The 18,297-nt window shown below is 40.0% G+C and overlaps 1 protein-coding gene across 3 annotated transcripts in view; it reads left to right on the forward strand.

Moving 5' to 3' along the window:
* Positions 1-926: 926 nt before the first annotated feature.
* The window catches only part of gemin2 (gem (nuclear organelle) associated protein 2), a 37,035-nt gene continuing 19,664 nt past the window's right edge, over positions 927-18,297 (forward strand). Inside the window, exons 1-6 of one of the 3 annotated variants that reach the window (XM_072568860.1) lie at positions 927-1,069; positions 3,721-3,861; positions 4,680-4,764; positions 6,148-6,237; positions 6,828-6,887; positions 14,933-15,052. In XM_072568860.1, the coding sequence (XP_072424961.1) occupies positions 1,065-1,069; positions 3,721-3,861; positions 4,680-4,764; positions 6,148-6,237; positions 6,828-6,887; positions 14,933-15,052 (501 nt within the window). In that variant the 5' untranslated portion in view covers positions 927-1,064. The other 2 variants (XM_072568862.1, XM_072568861.1) reach the window with 2 other exon arrangements.

Below are 18,297 nucleotides of genomic sequence, written 5' to 3' on the forward strand. Positions count from 1 at the left end.
TCACCAGACCTGAAACATTAACTCAGTGGTTTCTATTCACAGAGCTAAACCAGCAATGTCTAGTTTTGTTTCTTTCAGTTTTTATTTAACAAACTGAGTTATACCATCTTCCACCTTCTTCCATCGGCAGAAGATACTTAAATTTCAACACATACCAACAGAACCTGCTGTTATCAGACTTGTGAATGGTCTTTTCATATATTAGAGTTTATCTTTATCTACACCTTCTCTTTAGCTCTGCATTCTGTTCTATTACCCTGATCTATTTGTGTAAGGTATGACTTGCCAGGTTCGCACACAAAACACTACTTTTTCACTGAATCCTGGTAAATATGACAATAATAATGCAAAACCAAACATTGATTCCAATGGGAATCTAAAATTCATTTAAAAACTTTGTTTTTTTTAAAAGAAACACAAACACAATTTTGAGAGCACATATTGTTTTATTTCGAGCACCAGGAGAGTCAAACTGAGCACAACAGCAAGGACTATCCACAGTCTCAATGAACTGGAGCAAACAGCACTCAAAAACTGAAATTGCAAAGAAAAACTATTACTTGTCCACCAAAATGCAGTACATCGGTGATAGCTGCATAATATATAACATGTGGATAAAATCCTGGCCCATCATTTACAACAGTCTAACCTGCTGATCTCATTGTACCCACGTTTCCTTACCAACCTTTCTACAGAACAAACACCAAACACCTCTGCACTTTCACTGCGCAGTTGCGTTACCTCCCCCATATCATCCACCATCACTGCGCAGTCGCATTTTCGCCCCGTCATCAGCCACCAGCATTGCGCAGTCGCATTACCATCCCTTTAATTCCGCCGTCACTGCGCAGTTGTATTACCACCAGTCGTTACTGCGCAGTCGCGTTACCCGTCCCGTTACCGTCCGCTGTCACTACGCAGTCGCATTGCCATCCCGTTGGACCCGCCGTCATTGCGCAGTTGTTACCGTCTGTCATTACTGCGCAGTCGCGTTACCAGTCCCTTTACCGTCCGCCGTCACCACGCAGTCGCGTTACCCACCCCGTCACCGCGCATGGGATAGCATGCAGTACGTTCTGGTTAATATCGCGCACAGCAGTTGCATAAAACGAGTACAGGCGACGGTTTTTAACATGAAGTGGATTGATGCTTCTACTTCTGGGTGGAGTATTGATAGAGGGGAGCTGCTAAAGAGCTGGACGGGGCGGGCAAAGGGGGAGGTGGCGATTGGCTACCAGTGGCCATGTGACTTTGGGAGGTGATGACCCTGTGCTCGGTGAGTATGTGCAGGTTGAGGGAGGGAAGAGGAGAGCAGGGTTTGAGCCTAATACTGAGACTACAGCATATTCTTTGTGAATAGTAGAAACTACAGATTATTCCTCATGTTGTGGCTTTCCTTGAACTTGTGTTTCCATTTCCGGTGATGGAAAATGTAACTGAAATCCAGCTGCATCTGTAGTAATGTCATAAAATGTTAGTTTTGGAAAGGAGCCTTAATTATTTAACCACAACCATTTGTAAACATTTTTGTAAATATTATATTCCATGTTCTTTAATGAAAATAATCTCTATTATTGTCTGTTACTTGATTTTTTTTCCTATCTTTGATTTGATTAACTGCTTTAAGTTTACTTTTCAGTTTCACTGATGTCTAGCCTGTCAACTAAAGAGGAAAGGCTTTGTCTTTGTGATGTAACTTAACACAGTTTGCCCTTGTGCAACTTGTGAAGATAATTTCAACTGAAAATAAAATCAAAATAGTGCAGATGATGGAAATCTGAAATAAAAGCACTTATGAAAAAAATTTGACATGTAAACATTAACTGTTACTCTCTCCACAGATGCTACAAGACCTGCTGAGCTTCTCCAGCTTTGTTTTCTTCTTTCGTATTGAATTCATTTAAGTGGCCAATGTAGCACCAAATTGACATGTAGCATCCAAAATTTGGAAACAACAACAAATCAATGGAAAAGCTCAGCAGGTTTGCCAGCATCTGTGGAGATAAATCAGAGTTAATTTTTTGGGTCCAGTGACCGTTCTTCAGAACTGATTGTAGCGAGGAAAAGATTTTTTTTAATGCAAAATATAGGGTGGGAGAGGAAATAAAGAGTAAATGATAGGTGGCATGATGGCTGTTTAGTTAACAGTGCTGCCTCACAGTGCCAAAGACCCAGATTCGACCCAACTCCTGGCAACTGTATAAGAACTTGTGCATTTTCCCTCTATCTGCATGAGTTTCCTCTGAGTGTTCTGGTATCCTGCCCAGCCCAAAGGTATGCAGGTTGGGTAGATTGGGCGATTTGGCATGGTCAGAGTGACCAAGGATGTGCAGGTTAGGTGGGTTAGCCATGGGAATGCAGGGTTACAGGGATAGGGTAAGGGAATGAGTCTGGGTGGGGTGCTTTTGGAGAGTTGGTGTGAACTATGGTCAGCTGCCACACTGTAGGGATTCTGTGAGAAGTAGAGAGAGCAAAGAGCGAGAAGAACGGTTGGACAATCAAAGGAATGGATACCGTTCAGTGCAGCAGAATGAATAGCTGCTAATAGGGACTATTAGTGGCTAACAATGGGTTGTGTGTAATCGCAGACATGTGATAACAAAGACTGGTGAATGGGGTTAGGATAAGGACGTGGGCGAAGGTGCCTCAAGCCCTAAAATTGTTGAACTCTATATTGACTGGAGAGGCTGGTCGAGTTGCCAAGTGGAAAGTAAGGTGCTGTTCTTGCTTGCACTGAGCTCCACAAGCCTGAGACAGATGTTGGCCAGAGAACAAGGTGGTGTGTTGAAGTGGTAGGCAACTGGAATCTAAGAGTTTTTTTTTTGCAAACAGAATGTAAGTGTTCTGCAAACCAGTCACCCAGACTACACTTCATTTCTCCAATGTAGAGGAGACCACATTGTGTGCAGTGAATACAGTGGACTAGATTGAATGAAATGCAGCTAAACACTGCTTCCCCTGGAAGGTGTCTAGAACCTTGGATACTGAAGAGGAAGGAATTAAATGAACCGGTATTACACCTTCTGTGGCTGTCTGGAGGGAACGGTCCTTACAGAAGCCTGACAAGGGATGGGAGGAATATCCAAAATTTCAAGTTTACTTAACACCATCTAACAAACAACACGCCTACCTTTATCTACTTTTATACAGGAAGAACAGCATCCACTGAGGCTTAGAATTTTTGTTTTGGTGTATTAATTTCTGTTGATACGATCCCAGTTGCCCCTGTGCTTCATTGATACAAACAGCACTTTGAGAATTTCACTGATTCTCAAAATCAAAATACTTAAACCGTGCTTTTAAACCAGTTTCTTTTTGAGGTGTTGGATCCATTTCTTCCTGTGAAATAGTATAAGTACTTTCAGTACTATTTGGTCATAAATCAGTTATGAAACCAGAATAGTGCTTTCAATGGATACTTATCCAAACATGAAAAATATGTAATACTGCAGAACAGTGTGTTAAGTACCTGAATATTCACAAATCAAAATCACTAATTGCAATGTGTATTTTACAATCGTGGACTTTTCAAATGAGAACTGATATAAAAACTTATGATCAGAAACTTAAGTGTTTTGTTAAAATATGTCTGCAAGGTGTGATGATGCTTCCTTGTCTTTCTGTTCTGAAGTTCTCAACTCTTGTTCCAATGTTTGATTTTCGTAGATAGTGAATTTTATCACTCTGGTGAATTAGATGTAAGTCTAACATATTTTATAGCGTAGAGAAAAGCGTGACAGCAATGAATTTTGAAGAAGATTTGATGCCCAGGCAATTGCCTGTGGATGACTGGGATACTATTGAAGACTTTGATCCTAGCGTGCCACCCAGAACACCCCAAGAGTACTTGAAAAGAGTTCAGTAAGTAAAAGTGAAAGAATTGCCAAAATTGCAATTAAATATTTGGTATGAGTTGTAAAATATAGAAGAAAGTAAAGACTGGTTTGTATTCCTTGTAAAGAATTTTGAATTCCATGTAACGTGAGTTGTAAATGTTTTATTAGAGTTGAGATTTGGATCAAACATAGCTTGTTCCTTGTACCATTTATCAATCTAATATGATAGTTGAGGGCTGAGAAGACGTCACTGTTATAGGTGACACATGATCATGCGGATGAGAGGATAGGGAAGTTAGTAGGTTAAATGCCCCCAAACATAAAGTTAGTCTGGCCAAGCATGTTTTAAATATAGCATTGACCTTTTTTTCACTCTTAACCCTTGCACCATTTTAAGAGATTTTAGTTTTAATATGAGCTTGTATAGTATTTGTGAACAAAGTGTTACGTACCTTGAGAAATTAGCAATTCTGATCAAAAGTGGAGATCTTAATCACCCATCATACTGGTGGGGATTTTCCTGCTTCCAGTCTCCAAAGGTAGATTATGAAAATCTCCAGATCCCGTAATTTGGCATGTGCATGAAATCACAATAACATTGATAGAGAAACGAAGGTGAATGTAATGCAAATAGCAAAAGAATCATGGTGCTTCAATTTCTCACAAGGTTTTATCCTATGACATTTTGGTGGACAGTAAAATATGAACAGTGGACATTCAAATGTAAGACAGGTGAAAATTGCTGAGTACAAAATAAGTAACTGAATGATTTTACTTTGTGTTGCTGTTTACAGATTAACCTATAAATTGTAATTTAGAAGTTGTTTAAAATTTTGCACTCAGGATTGAAGCATCAAGATGTCCTGAAGTGGTAGTGGCAAAAATTGACCCAAGAAAGTTGAAACGGAATCCAACAGTGAATGTCTCAGTAAGTACAATAATTTGATATATTACATGAAAACATTTGTTTTGAAAGAACACATTTTATATTTTTAATTGTTTCTTGTCCACTTTATTTCTGTAGTGTCAGTCTATGTCAACAAGTAAAATTTAGCAGAAAGATAAAACTGACTGAGGAAAATTGGCTGTGTTTTCACAGCAGGAACTTTTTCTTAAGTAGAAATTGAAAGAAAAGTAGCTTAGCTTGCCCAAGGAAATACATTTTAAGACATGCTGTTCTGTAGTATTGAGCATGCATTATAGTTTTAGGTCTCTAGTATGTCATGTTAGGAAAATGACTTTTCAGAGGTTAGAGAGTATCCTGACCAACATTTCTCTCAACTTATTTGGATGGAATTTATTAACGGCCCATCCGTTTACGTGTTGTTTGGATCTAGGCATCGTACGTTTCCTGTTTTAACGATAGTGATTGTACTTTGAAATAATTGTTGCACAGTACTTTAGAACTTAACAAATGAGATTCATGTTATTCTGACTGAAACAACAAAAAATATTATTTTGGTCTGAGTGTTTTTCTTTGATACTTGGTTAAGCTTTTTGTCCTTCTTGATGTTGTGCATGTGATCTTCAGATCATGTAAAACTGAAGCACAAATAGTTCTTTTAGCCCATTAAGCCAGCAGCAATGAGATTCATGGCTATCTGATTGTGGTCTTACTCCATTGTTTGCCTATTCCCTATAACACTTTAGATCTTTGATTGACAAGACATTTATCTTAGCATTGAATTAATTAAAATGAAGTGTAACCATTTTGTGTAAATTTAAACATAGAGCTTGCACATTGACCATGTCTAGAATTGATGTATTTTGAAATGTATGCATGGTCTTACAGGATTGTGGCAAAAATAATGCACTTTTGTTTCTTCTCCAAATTAGTTTTGAAAAGTTTAAATATTATATTATCATTGTATCTATTTATATGATCTACTGTAACCTTGTATAAAATCATGTTGCATATTTTATTCAAATTGCCACGATATTTTTGTATGCCCTCTTATTCTGCCCCCAAAAGTAAAAACTTAATGTTTTAAAAAAGAACTGCTGTGGAATGCAATTCAAAAACCTAAGCAGGTACTCAAAATGCACTGTGTTGAAGTCAATTTTTTTTGCCATATCTGTAAACTGTTCAGCTCCTTTCTTATTGTTCTTTTCTGTAATTGACCTTTTTTTTAAAAAAAATGTTCTATTACATCATAAAACACAAGTATAATCAATATAGTTACCTTTACATTTAAATCACCCAGTCCATCCCTATTCTGCTGTAAAAATGCAGCTACATTTGTCAGATCACATATACTTTAGGTTATCATGTTGTACATTTTAGAAATTTATGATAATTTATATATTTTAGTTATCAGGATGTCAACCTGCCCCTGCAGGATTTTCTCCCAGTCTCCGTTGGCAGCAGCAACAAGTAGCTAATTTTTCAATCCTCCGACAGGTAATGTATTTGTATTGTTAAATTATTTCTATAGATATTTAAGAACTTGGTGATGAAAATTAATTTAGAATAACTTTCCGTAGGAAAGCAGGCAATGTTACATAGTAAAGAAGCTGCTTGTTGAATATGGTGCACTGAGACTTTTAATAGAACCTTTCAATCCCAAAAACTAATATGGTGATTCTATGGCATTTCATATCAAGCTCTAATTTTAAAGTATTTATAGGATAGTTCATTCAGTGGAATACATACAGTTTTAGTAGGTTCAAAAATACACACAAAAATGGTTTTTGATTTAATATTTCCACATATAATTCTAAAACGAAAATGCACAGTGAATAATTGTGGCCATTGGGATGCCCCTATGCTAATTTATGGTGTAAAACATTAATAGAAAATGCTGCAGGATAAATTGTATGTGTGGAATGTAGCCCCAAACATCAGCACCAGTTAAATGCTTATTTGAAAGTATAATTTATTTGTGTCTTCTAGCAGTATTTAATTTCATGGGTTTTTTTTGCTTTAATATTAGTACAGTGATGCTTGTGTTTTAGGAAAAAGACATCAATTTTTATTTCTTTATTTCCAAGAGTATAGCCAAACACCGGGATCATTGGAAGTCACAGCCTTTGGACAGTAATGTAATGCTGGTAAGTGATTTGCACTGACTCAATACCACTAATTTAAAGTAATGAATATTAGTGGAAATGTTCACAGACTTGTCTTCAGATGGGCTTGCAAACCTGTCAATGAGTGATAGATGCAGGAAAAAAAGCAATGTTGCAATTTTCATCAAAAGGATCACTTTGTTACAAGAAATCAAAGCAAAGTAAATTGGGATTTGAATTTGACATTTTGGAAATAAATTTTGAGCATGAGTTTGGTTTCGTCACTCCACTGGAGACTGTGCAGTTGAAGCTGAGGGCCCTTTCTTTTGCTGGTGCTTGCTGTGCCCCCAGCTGTTTCTGATGTCATGAGCTGTTTTGAGTGGACATCCCCTACATGCACCAGAAGCAGCTAATTTATTGCTATCCTGACATCATACAGCCTGAGCATCTGATAGAATGTCCATCTACTATATTTGGACCATATAGGTCAGTTGGATAAATTTAGTCATCAATCCACGTATACCAAGTATTCATCTACAAAATGGGTCCTGCACTAGCTTATTATTTTCTCTTGTTGTACCGAGAAGTGTTAGTACACATACCTGTGTACCTTCCCACCATCAAAATCACCATGAGTTTTCTTTGCTTTTCTCTTAAACTAGCAACCACCACCAGTAAAAATACCCAAGTATCCAATTATGTATCTAACTGAGGATTTACAAGCAAAATTCATTGTGGGCAATGCAAACCATCAAATGTGAGGGGTTGGGAAGCTACAGCAGCTTACTTTTTTTTTAAATCAACCTGTTCAGACATGTTATGACACATATCTGGGGCAGGTGGGACTTCAACCCAGGCCTCCTGGCTCTACCACTTCACCTCAAGAGGCCCTCTTCAGCAACTTTATTAATTTTTTGAATATGTTTTATTTAATATATTTTCTAAACAGCCTGTTCAGAGATGTTATGACATACCTCCCTGTGTCTGCGTGGGTTTATCCGGTGCTCCGGTTTCCTCCCACAGCCCAAAGATGTGCAGATCAGGTGAATTGGCCATGCTAAAAATATTGCCTGTAGTGTTAGGTAAGGGGTAAATGTAGGGGTATGGGTGGGTTGCGCTTTGGCGGGGCGGTGTGGACTTGTTGGGCCGAAAGGCCTGTTTCCACACTGTATGTAATCTAATCTAATCTAACCTCCTGTAGCAGGTGGAATGCGAACCCAAATCTCCTGGTACCACTGCGCTACAAGTGGTCCCTGCAGCAGATTTTTTTTAAAAATTGATTAATTTCCACAAATTCATCCTAAATGAATGTGTTGAGTTAGTGGCATTTTTATCCATTCAGGAAACAAGAACTGAGGCATGTCTGACCCAGGGATGGGGGCTTTGTTGTACTGGCGCTTGGTCTGCAATGTGGCCAGGGCACAGATCAGATCATAAACACAACAGGAAGGTTCCCTGCAGAAGATGCTACCCACTAAGAATTTTCAAAGATAAATTATCCTACTTTCACCAGACTTATCACATGCTTTTGCCAGGTTTTGTGTTCCAATGCTGCACTATCCCAGTAAATGAAGTATTTCTGGTTGAAGAATTAAGACTTTAGTGGGGGAAACAGCTTTGCATTACACTTATCAACAGCCTGGCTGTTGAGGGGCCTGGCTTTGGACTCTCCAGCTCAGATTTGACAGTCTTGAATGGTTAAGAGGCAGGAGTAAGAACATTGCCAGAATGGTAGTGCTGCAAGGAAGACTTGCACAGTTGCACTTTCTGGTGAGCTGCTGTGTGAGCCACCCTTTCCCCATGATCTGGCAGTTTGCCCAGTAAGTCACCACAACTTTGCACTTGCTTCAAACCTTTGTGCAAGCCTAGTGCCTGTGATTTTGTGATCAAGGGAAAGTGCTTCTGAATTGCTAATGTAGGCTTTCTTTCCCTTTCCTCCTGGCTACTCAGGCTGGCCAGGAGGCAGATCCTTTGTATCTGAAAGCATAAAATATATAAACAGACAGAGAATAAGGATCTTGAGGAATGAGGTGGGAGGGAATCTAGACATCAAGATCACCCCACTGGTGGGTTTCAGTTTAAAAGGTCTGAGGAGAACAAAGAGTAGAGAGTTGAGAAGGGACGTAAGGCTTTAGCCCGACATCATCTCAATGTTCTTGATGGCATTGGATGCCACAGATCCTGTTGCTACTGGCCCTGTCATTCTGAGCACCTGTCTTCTTTAGAGTGGTTGAATAGAGTGAATCCCACCCTCATCTCCACTGAGTCACTTGTGCTACATCCTGTGATAGACTTCTTCAGCATAAGAGGGCAGAAGGTCAGTGATTGTCAGACACTAGTGATTTACAAACAAAACCTGATTAACTACAGCTGTCTGAAACACAGATTAGGATAGGAGACTGGCATGATTGCAAAGTGTGTAGTTGAGTTTGTATATGTGAACATTAGGTATGATTTCTGAATGTTAAATGTGGCTGGGTGAGTGATGGGGGTATCATGCAGTGGCATCTCAATAACCAGGTGGCTTCGTGGATATGAAAATTAATGTGAAGGTACACTCACTGAGCAGGAGCACTTGTATGAGGCCTTGAAACCGCTTTCTGTCAGGTCCTCATGGCCAGACTCTGAGCACTAAACCCACTTTCCCTTTTCCACCTGCTCCCACATCCTCCAAGAACATGATTTGGGAGTGTCCTCTCCCTTAGTTGGTGCTGTATTTTCCTTCATCCTGAATGTACCTGTTTCCAGTTTCTTTCAGACTTGTGTTGCAGTGCAGCTTCCCTTCAAGAGAGACACTGCTTTTAAAAGTTAGAACATATGCTAGCTATGTATGCAGTTAGATCCCCTAATACTCAGCAGCCATCCAGTAATGAAGACTACAATAGGTTACACGGCTCACTCTTGGTAACGAGGATGCAGCAAAAGTTTGCTTGCTACCAACTTTAATGAAATTGTTGAGAGCAGATATGGAATCATGAGTATTTTTCCCAACTAATGACTCTGACAAATCTGAACCCTTTACTAGGCACATGTAAATCACTCTTTAGAACAAAGAACAAAGAAAATTTACATCCCAGGAACAGGCCGTCTGGCCCTCCAAGCCTGTGCCGGTCCAAATCCACTATCTAAACCTTTCACCCAATTCCTAAAGATCTGTATCCCTCTGCTCCCCACCTATTCATGCACTTCAGATAAAAAACAAAATACAAAAGAAAAGTCACACTGGATTCAATGTTAACTCTGTTTCCCTCTCCACAGAGTTTCTTCAGTACTTGTTTTGTTGGTGCCTTTGAATTATGAAAAAAAAGTATCAAACCGTTCCTTAAATGAGTCATTCACGTGGGTAGTTTTGGGAATCAGCTGGTTAATCAGCACATCTCAGCCGGATATGGGTCCAAAGTTTAATCTTCTAAATTATTTGATTTACGATCGGACTGGAGGAGGAGAGTTGAGTTACGGCTACCGATTCTAATCAAAGGTTGTTATCTGAAGACTTCCCATTTACCTGCAAACATCTGCCCCCAATTAGCTTTTGAAAGTTCTTGCCTAATACTGTCAAAATTGGCCTTTCTCCAATTTAGAACTTCAACTTTTAGATCTGGTCTATCCTTTTTTCATCACTAATTTAAAATTAATAGAATTATGGTCGTTAGCCCTAAAGTGCTCCCCCACTGACACCTCAGTCACCTGCACTGCCTTATTTCCCAAGAGTAGGTCAAGTTTTGCACCTTCTCTCATAGGTACATCCACATACTGAATCAGAAAATTGTCTTGTACATACTTCACAAATTCCTCTCCATCTAAATCCTTAACATTATGGCAATCCCTGTCGATGTTTGGAAAGTTAAAATCCCCTACCATAACCACCTTATTATTCTTGCAGATAGCTGAGAGAAAGTATATTCCTATCAGGGTGAAAAGAAAGGCTGGTAGGTATAGGGAATGCTGGATGACTAAAGAAATTGAGGGTTTGGTTAAGAAAAAGAAGGAAGCATATGTTAGGTATAGACAGGATAGATCGAATGAATCCTTTAGAAGAATATAAAGGAAATAGGAGATAGCTTTGGCAAATAGAATTAAGGAGAATCCAAAGGGTTTTTCCAAATATATTAAGGACAAAAGGGTAACTAGGGAGAGAATTGGGTCCCTCAAAGATCAGCTAGGTGCCCTTTTATTTTGCATCAATATTTACTGTGGAAGAGAACATGGATGATATAGAATGTAGAGAAATAGATGGTGACTTCTTGAAAAATGCCCATATTACAGAGGAGGAAGTGATGGATGTCTTGAAATGCATAAAGGTGGATAAATCCCCAGGGTCTGATCAGGTGTACCCTAGAACTCTGTGGGAAGCTACAGAAGTGATTGCTGGGCCTCTTGCTGAGATATTTGTATAATCGATAGTCACAGGTGAGGTGCCAGAAGACTGGAGGTTGGTTAACGTGGTGCCACTGTTTTAAGAAGGGTAGTAAGGACAAGTCAGGGAACTATAGACCAATGAGCCTGACTTGGGTGGTGGGCAAGTTGTTGGAAGGAATCCTGAGGGATGGGATGCACATGTATTTGAAACGGCAAGGACTGATCAAGGATCGTTAACATGGCTTTGTGCTTGGGAAATCATGTCTGGCAAACTTGATTGAGTTTTTTGAAGAAGTAACAAAGCGGTTTGATGAGGGCAGAGCAGTAGCTGTGATCTATATGGACCCCATGGGAAACTGCTTAGCAAGGCTAGAGCTCAGAATACAGGGAGAACTAGCCTTTTCGATACAGAACTGGCTCAAAGGTAGAAGACAGAGGGTGGTGGTGGAGGGTTGTTTTTCAGACTGGAGGCCTGTGACCAGTGGAGTCACAAAGATCACTACATTTTGTCATTTATATAAATGATTTGGATGTGAGCATAAGAGGTACAGTTAGTAAGTTTGCAGATGACACCAAAATTGGAGGTGTAGTGGATAGCAAAGAGGGTTATCTCAGATTACAAGAGGATCTTGATCAGATGGGCCAATGGGCTGAGAAGTGGCAGATGGAGTTTAATTCAGATAAGTGTGAAGTGCTGCATTTTGGGAAAGCAAATCTTAGCAGGACTGATACACTTAATGGTAAGGTCGTAGGGAGTGTTGCTGAACAAAGAGACCTTGGAGTGCAGGTTCATAGCTCCTTGAAAGTGGAGTCTCAGGTAGATATGATAGTGAAGTAGGTGTTTAGTATGCTTTCCTTTATTGGTCAGAGTATTGAGTACAGGAGTTGGGAGGTCATGTTGCGGCTGTACAGGACATTGGTTAGGCCACTGTTAGAATATTGTGTACAATTCTGGTCTCCTTCATATCGGGAAGATCTTGTGATACTTGAAAGGGTTCAGAAAAGATTTACAAGGATATTGCCAGGGTTGGAGGATTTGAGCTATAGGGAGAGGCTGAACAGGCTGGGACTGTTGTCCCTGGAGTGTGGGAGGCTGAGGGGTAACCTTATAGAGGTATACAAAATTATGAGGGAAGTGGATAGAATAAATAGACAAAGTCTTTTGCCTGGAGTGGGGGAATCCAGAACTGGAGGGTTTAGGGTGAGAGTGGAAAGATATAAAAGTGACCCAAGGGGCAACTTTTTCAGAGGGTGGTAAGTGTATGGAATGAGCTGCCAGAGGAAGTGGTGGAGGCTAGTACAATTGTAACATTTAAAACGCATTTGGATGGGTATATGAATAGGAAGGGTTTGGAGGGATATGAGCTGGGTGCTGGCAGGTGGGACTAGATTGGGTTGGGAAATCTGGTTGGCATGGACAGGTTGGACCGAAGGATCTGTTTCCATGCTGTACATCTCTATGACTCTGACTTCTGAATGACAGAGCACAGATGACAGATATTGGATTTGGCTGTAATGTGCTGCACTATTGAATAACCTGCCTACTCACTGACCAGTTTCCAGGATTGCATGTAAAGAACATTCTCTTGGGTGAAGTACTGGAGGCTGACTGTCACCCATACAACTTCAGCAGGGAGTCAACATCTTCAGGAAGACAGGGGAGCAATGTTATTATTATATAGTGTACTAAGCTGAAGCAAGTCCAGAATTAGTGGTTAATTAGACACACAGACCAGAACTTTAAACAAGTAAGCTTTATTCAGACACATCACCACTGCTGCCTCACAGCACCAAGGACCCGGGTTCAATTCCAACCTCTGCCGACTGCGTCTGTGTGGAGTTTGCACATTCTCCCTGTGTCTGCGTGGGTTTCCTCCGGGTGCTCCAGTTTCCTCCCATGATCCAAAAATGTGCAGCTTAGGTGAATTGGCATGCTAAATTGCCCATAGTGTTCAGGGATGTGTAGGTTAAGCACATTAGTCAGGGGTAAATGTGGGGTAGGGGAGTTGGTCTGGGCAGGTTGCTCTTTGGAGGGTCGGTGTGGACTTGTTGGGCCAAATGGCCTGTTTCCATACTGTAGGCGTTCTATGATTCTATGTTTTTAAGGGCAACAATCAACATAATACTAACAATATCTTCTCACTTTCAGTTCAGTCCTCTTCAATGTTGAACTCATTCCTTGCCTTGTATCCTACAGGCTGGAGTTATTCCTGATTAATATATTTTAAAGCAGTAGCTCCTTGCTTCAGACACCCTGATATCTTGCCTATCTTTAAAATTTGTGTTGTCCTTCCAAAGCTTTCACAAATCTGTCATATACTCTTCCCTGTCTTTGGTACAATGATCAGTAGGTGAATGTATTTTTTTTTTCCCTGCAGATAGCATAATTCTGACACTGGTTAAGTGTAACAAAATAACAAATCTATACATGACACAGATTGCTAACTGCATCTTTTGGTTACAAAGGAAAAACATTCAGCAATATCTTGCTGCCATCTAGTGATAAACTGTAGTAGTCACTCACTCAGAAACATATCTTACAAACAGTGCACACCATCACCATCCATGTGTATGCCCTGTCCTACCAACAGAGCAGACCCATGGAAGGAAGAGGATTGCAGTTATTAAGAGTCCATCATTTCTGTCCCAGGATATCATTGCAGGATTTCTTAGTGGAGTGTCATAGATCCAGTCATCTTGAGCTGCTTCATCAACTACCTTTCCTCCATCATAACATCAGAAACATGAATATTAGAATTTTCACTGTGCAATCTTCAATGTTCCGCACCATTCCTGATTCTTCATACTGAAACGTTTGTGTTTACGTGCAGGAAGAGCTGGAGAACCTCTGGGTCTGGGCTGATAAGTGAAAGTAACACTTGCACCATGCAAATGCTGTGCATTTCCATCTCTAACTAGACACAATCTAATCATTTCTTTCTGACGTTCAATGGCGGTATCATTGTCTAATCTCACATGATCAATATACTAGGGAGCACCATTGACCAAGAATCAAACAGAATTAGACATACAAATTCTGTGACTTCAAGGGCAGGTTGGAGACTGAATTCTGAAGTGAGTAACTCATCTCTGGACTCCACAAAGCCTGCCTACCATCTACAGGGCACGCATGATGGAATACGCTCCACTTGCCTGGATGAGTGTTGATCCAACAACAATGGAAATTTGATACCAACAAGGACAAAGCACATTCATTGTTTGGCACCACATCCATTACTAAACATTGAGTGACAGCAGTAGCTATCATTTATAGTACCCACATTTGTAATTGAATAATCACTCCTGTGACATCCATCATTTAAATGATATGGGCTGTAGATGCATAGGATCGTGACCACCTACAAGTTCTGTATGCCACACACCATTTTAGCTGGGATTGTATCACTGTTCCTTCATTGTTGCTGGGTAAGAATTCTGGAACTCTGTTCCTAACAACACTGCACGTAAAGGACGTATAAAGTTCAAGAAGGCAGCACACCACCACACCTCCAGGGGAACCAGGGATGGACAATAAATATTGGCCTAACCAGTGATGTCCACATCCCATGAACTAATATCTAACATAAAGATGAATGGCTTCTTTCATGTAGCATTCTCAATGTGTTTTGAGGATTGAAATATAATTTTTATTTAACCAGATAGTGTTTCCTTGAAGACAATGAAACTTTTTTCTTCTGAATTAATTGAAATTCCTATTAACTTCACAGCCAGCACCTGACGATGAAGAAGGATGGAAGAAGTTCTGTCTTGGAGAAAAATTGTACTGTGATTCATCTGTATCACCAAACACTAATGAGATTGATAGTCCAGGCATTGACTATGTGCAGGTAATTATTTTATTATTTTCATGTAAATAGCACAATTTGAAATCAACTGCCTCCACGCATTGGGGATTAGTGTCAAAAAAAAACCCTTTTGTTTGTGTTATGCTAAAGAAATTATTTTATAACTGGAATTGATGAAAATAATAAAAATGTAGTTATTCTGTGCACTGCTCTTAGTTTCATTCGAACCCTTTCTGTTAGAAGTGTTATGCAGTCATATCAACTTGTTGCAGGTTTGCTAGTTTAGTTATGTCTATTAATAGTTTTGACAGTGTTCGTGTTCTATTTGTCAAGCATAGCAATATATTACTATGCAAATTTGTGTATTTTGCTGTTCAGGACAGAGTATTGACTTGAAGATCATCAAAACAAAATCCAGATTAAATTTATCACTATCCTTAGAAATAATTCATTTAAGTGAGGTGCCTTGAAATTCTGTAACTGTAACTTTTTATCTCTACTGTATGTCACCATAATAGCCAGTGGTATTTAAATATGAAATAACAATTAGCTGATGCAATTGGTTGCAAACGGGTCTTAGGATAGTAAAGTAGACTGGAGTATTGGAAGGCATGCTACTGAAGCTTTGGTGAATTAATGAACATCTGGCATCAGTAACATTTGAGCCTTTTAGCAAATATAAATTACTAGTGCCAGCTGCTGATGTATTTGCTTCATGGCTGCAAGAGAAGAATGCATATCAAAAGTCGAAGAGTAACACTTGGATGCTCTTCATATGTGTTGCATGTCCAGCATACCCTGCCAATATAGTAGTAGGTCTATTGTGAAATGACCCTCATCCAAATTTGGCACTCAAGACACAGTACTCATTCATCAAAACAAGTGCAGACGCTTTCACATTCAGCGTGTGGGTCTGGAACATTTGTTATGACTGATGTTAAGTAGGAGTACTGAAAGGAGTCAGGATAACATGACTTGCAAAGGAAACAACAGAAAGCTGTGTGCCATAGTAAAAGGCAGCAATTTAAGCTGCAAAATACCTACTTGCGGCAATAGTTTGTAAAACATGAATGTAAATTATATATTTGAGTATAATAGAAATTTCTTAAGAAACTCAGTTGTACAAATCTCTTTCCTCACAGCGGGGGGGTCATTTTTTCAACAAGGGTGGGTGGTAGGTTGGGATATGTATGAGGAATTAAATCCGCTAAACATACATCAGTTTGGGTTGGGAAACCAATGTACAACTGTTGGTTAAGTAATATAAATATGCGAAAAAGTAACTGCAGCTTTAACCAAACACGTTAGTTTGACAGCCAACATATCTATTTCCTCAGCTGTAATTAACCCTCCAAGGCCAGTCAGGTGAGACTAGGAAGCATTTAGTCAGTGAAATGAAAAAGCTCAAGTCATGGCGAGGTGTTAAGCCTACTCATGACAGTCCTTTCTCAGAGTGTTTTCATTGCTGGACAAATAATTCACAACTTCTTGAAAGTCATTTTAACTTACGACAGTGCAATTTATCAGTGAACATCCCCACTTCTGACCTTGTGATGGAGGGACTATGTTCAGCACCATTTGTAACTCCTCAGATACCGAAGCAGTCCATGTTTAAATGGATAAGTGAAAGACCTGGACAATATCCAGACTTGGGTTGACAAGTGGCAAGTAGCATTTGCGTCACACAAATGCCAGGCAATGACCATCTGCAATAAGAGACCATTTAATCACTGCCCTTGACATTGTGGTGTTACTATCACTGAATCTCCCAGTATCAACATTGTTGGGCTTACCATTGACCAAAACTCAGCTGGACTCCTATACACACTGGCTACAAGAGCAGGTCAGAGGCTAGGAATATTATAGTGAGTAACTCATGTCCTGATTCCCCAAAGCCTGTCCACCATCTAGAAGCCACGAGTCAGGAGTGTGGTGGAATACTCCGCACTTGCCTGGATAAGTGCAGCTCCAACAACACTCAAGGAACTTGACACCATCCAGGACAAAGCAGCCTGCTTGATTTATACCACATCCACAAACTCCCACCACCACCAATACTCAATAGCAGCAGTACGTACTATCTACAAGATACACGACAAAGGTTCACCAAAGATCCTTGCACAGCACCTTCCAAATCCATGACCACTTCCATCTAGAAGGACAAGGGCAGCAGAAATATGGTATCACCACCTCCTGCAAGTTGCCTCCAAGCCACTCGCCATCCTGACTTGAAAAAACATCAGTGCTCCTTTACTGTCACTGGATCAAAATCCTGGTATTCCCTCCCTCACAGTATTGTAAATCAGCCTACAGCATGTGGATTGCAACAGTTCAAGAAGCCAACTCACCATCACCTTCTCAAGGGCAACTAAGGACAGGTAATAAATACTGACCAGTCAATGATGCCCATGTCCCACGAGTTAACTTAGGAAAAAAAACTTGTTTGCACTCCCCTTCCTTTCAGCTGCATTTTCCTGCTATTAAGCTTTACCATAGCATGGCTCTACCTTGCAGTCTGGTAAAAATCAAAAGAAACCCCACCAACACCATCTGCATTCTCAGCAACATGCTGAACAGAGAGGATGGCTGCACAGATCTATACCAAGAAAGCAAGAACTAGAACACAGTATACAGGCAGAGAATTAATCCTTTGACATATGTAATCACCAGAGTTTCAGGTGATTGAGGCATTCACAGTAGGCTGCTGCTGACACTTACAGACTTTTGGAACAAAATCTTGTTCCACATGGAGCAGATGGGCACATATTGCGAGCAGGTGTCAAGGTGCCTATCACCAGAAGGCCACAATCAATTGCACCATGCCATCCCCTGTAAGTCTGTACATATTCCTAAAGTAGAATTGAGTATTAGTTTATCTAGGAGGAATAGATATTTTGTGGAGAGTTCCTGTGAGGCATCAGTGTAAGAGGCAAATAGAATGTATGAAAATGAAACATGAATGAGTAGAGCTGCATCTTGGAGGGCATCCCCTTTCTCTTGCTGAGCACTCTTCAGGACATGTTGGCAAAGTCATGAATGTAGGTTTGGCACCTAAAGTTGTTAAACAATCCTCTTTCCTAAGATTCTGGAACTAATTGGTGCACTGTCTGCAAATGTGTCTGTAATTGTAGTGACCATATTTCCCCTCCTGAATAATTTGGTTTCTGTTATGCACACCTCCTCATCTGGAGAAGCTATTCACTTCCTCCCATTTGCAGGCAAGATCACCTTGCTGTAAAGCTTTGAAGCTCACAGCAGAAACCCCAAGTAAAATAAACCTTCTCCTA

This window comes from Chiloscyllium punctatum, chromosome 4, assembly GCF_047496795.1.
Source record: "Chiloscyllium punctatum isolate Juve2018m chromosome 4, sChiPun1.3, whole genome shotgun sequence".
Lineage (NCBI taxonomy): Eukaryota > Metazoa > Chordata > Chondrichthyes > Orectolobiformes > Hemiscylliidae > Chiloscyllium > Chiloscyllium punctatum.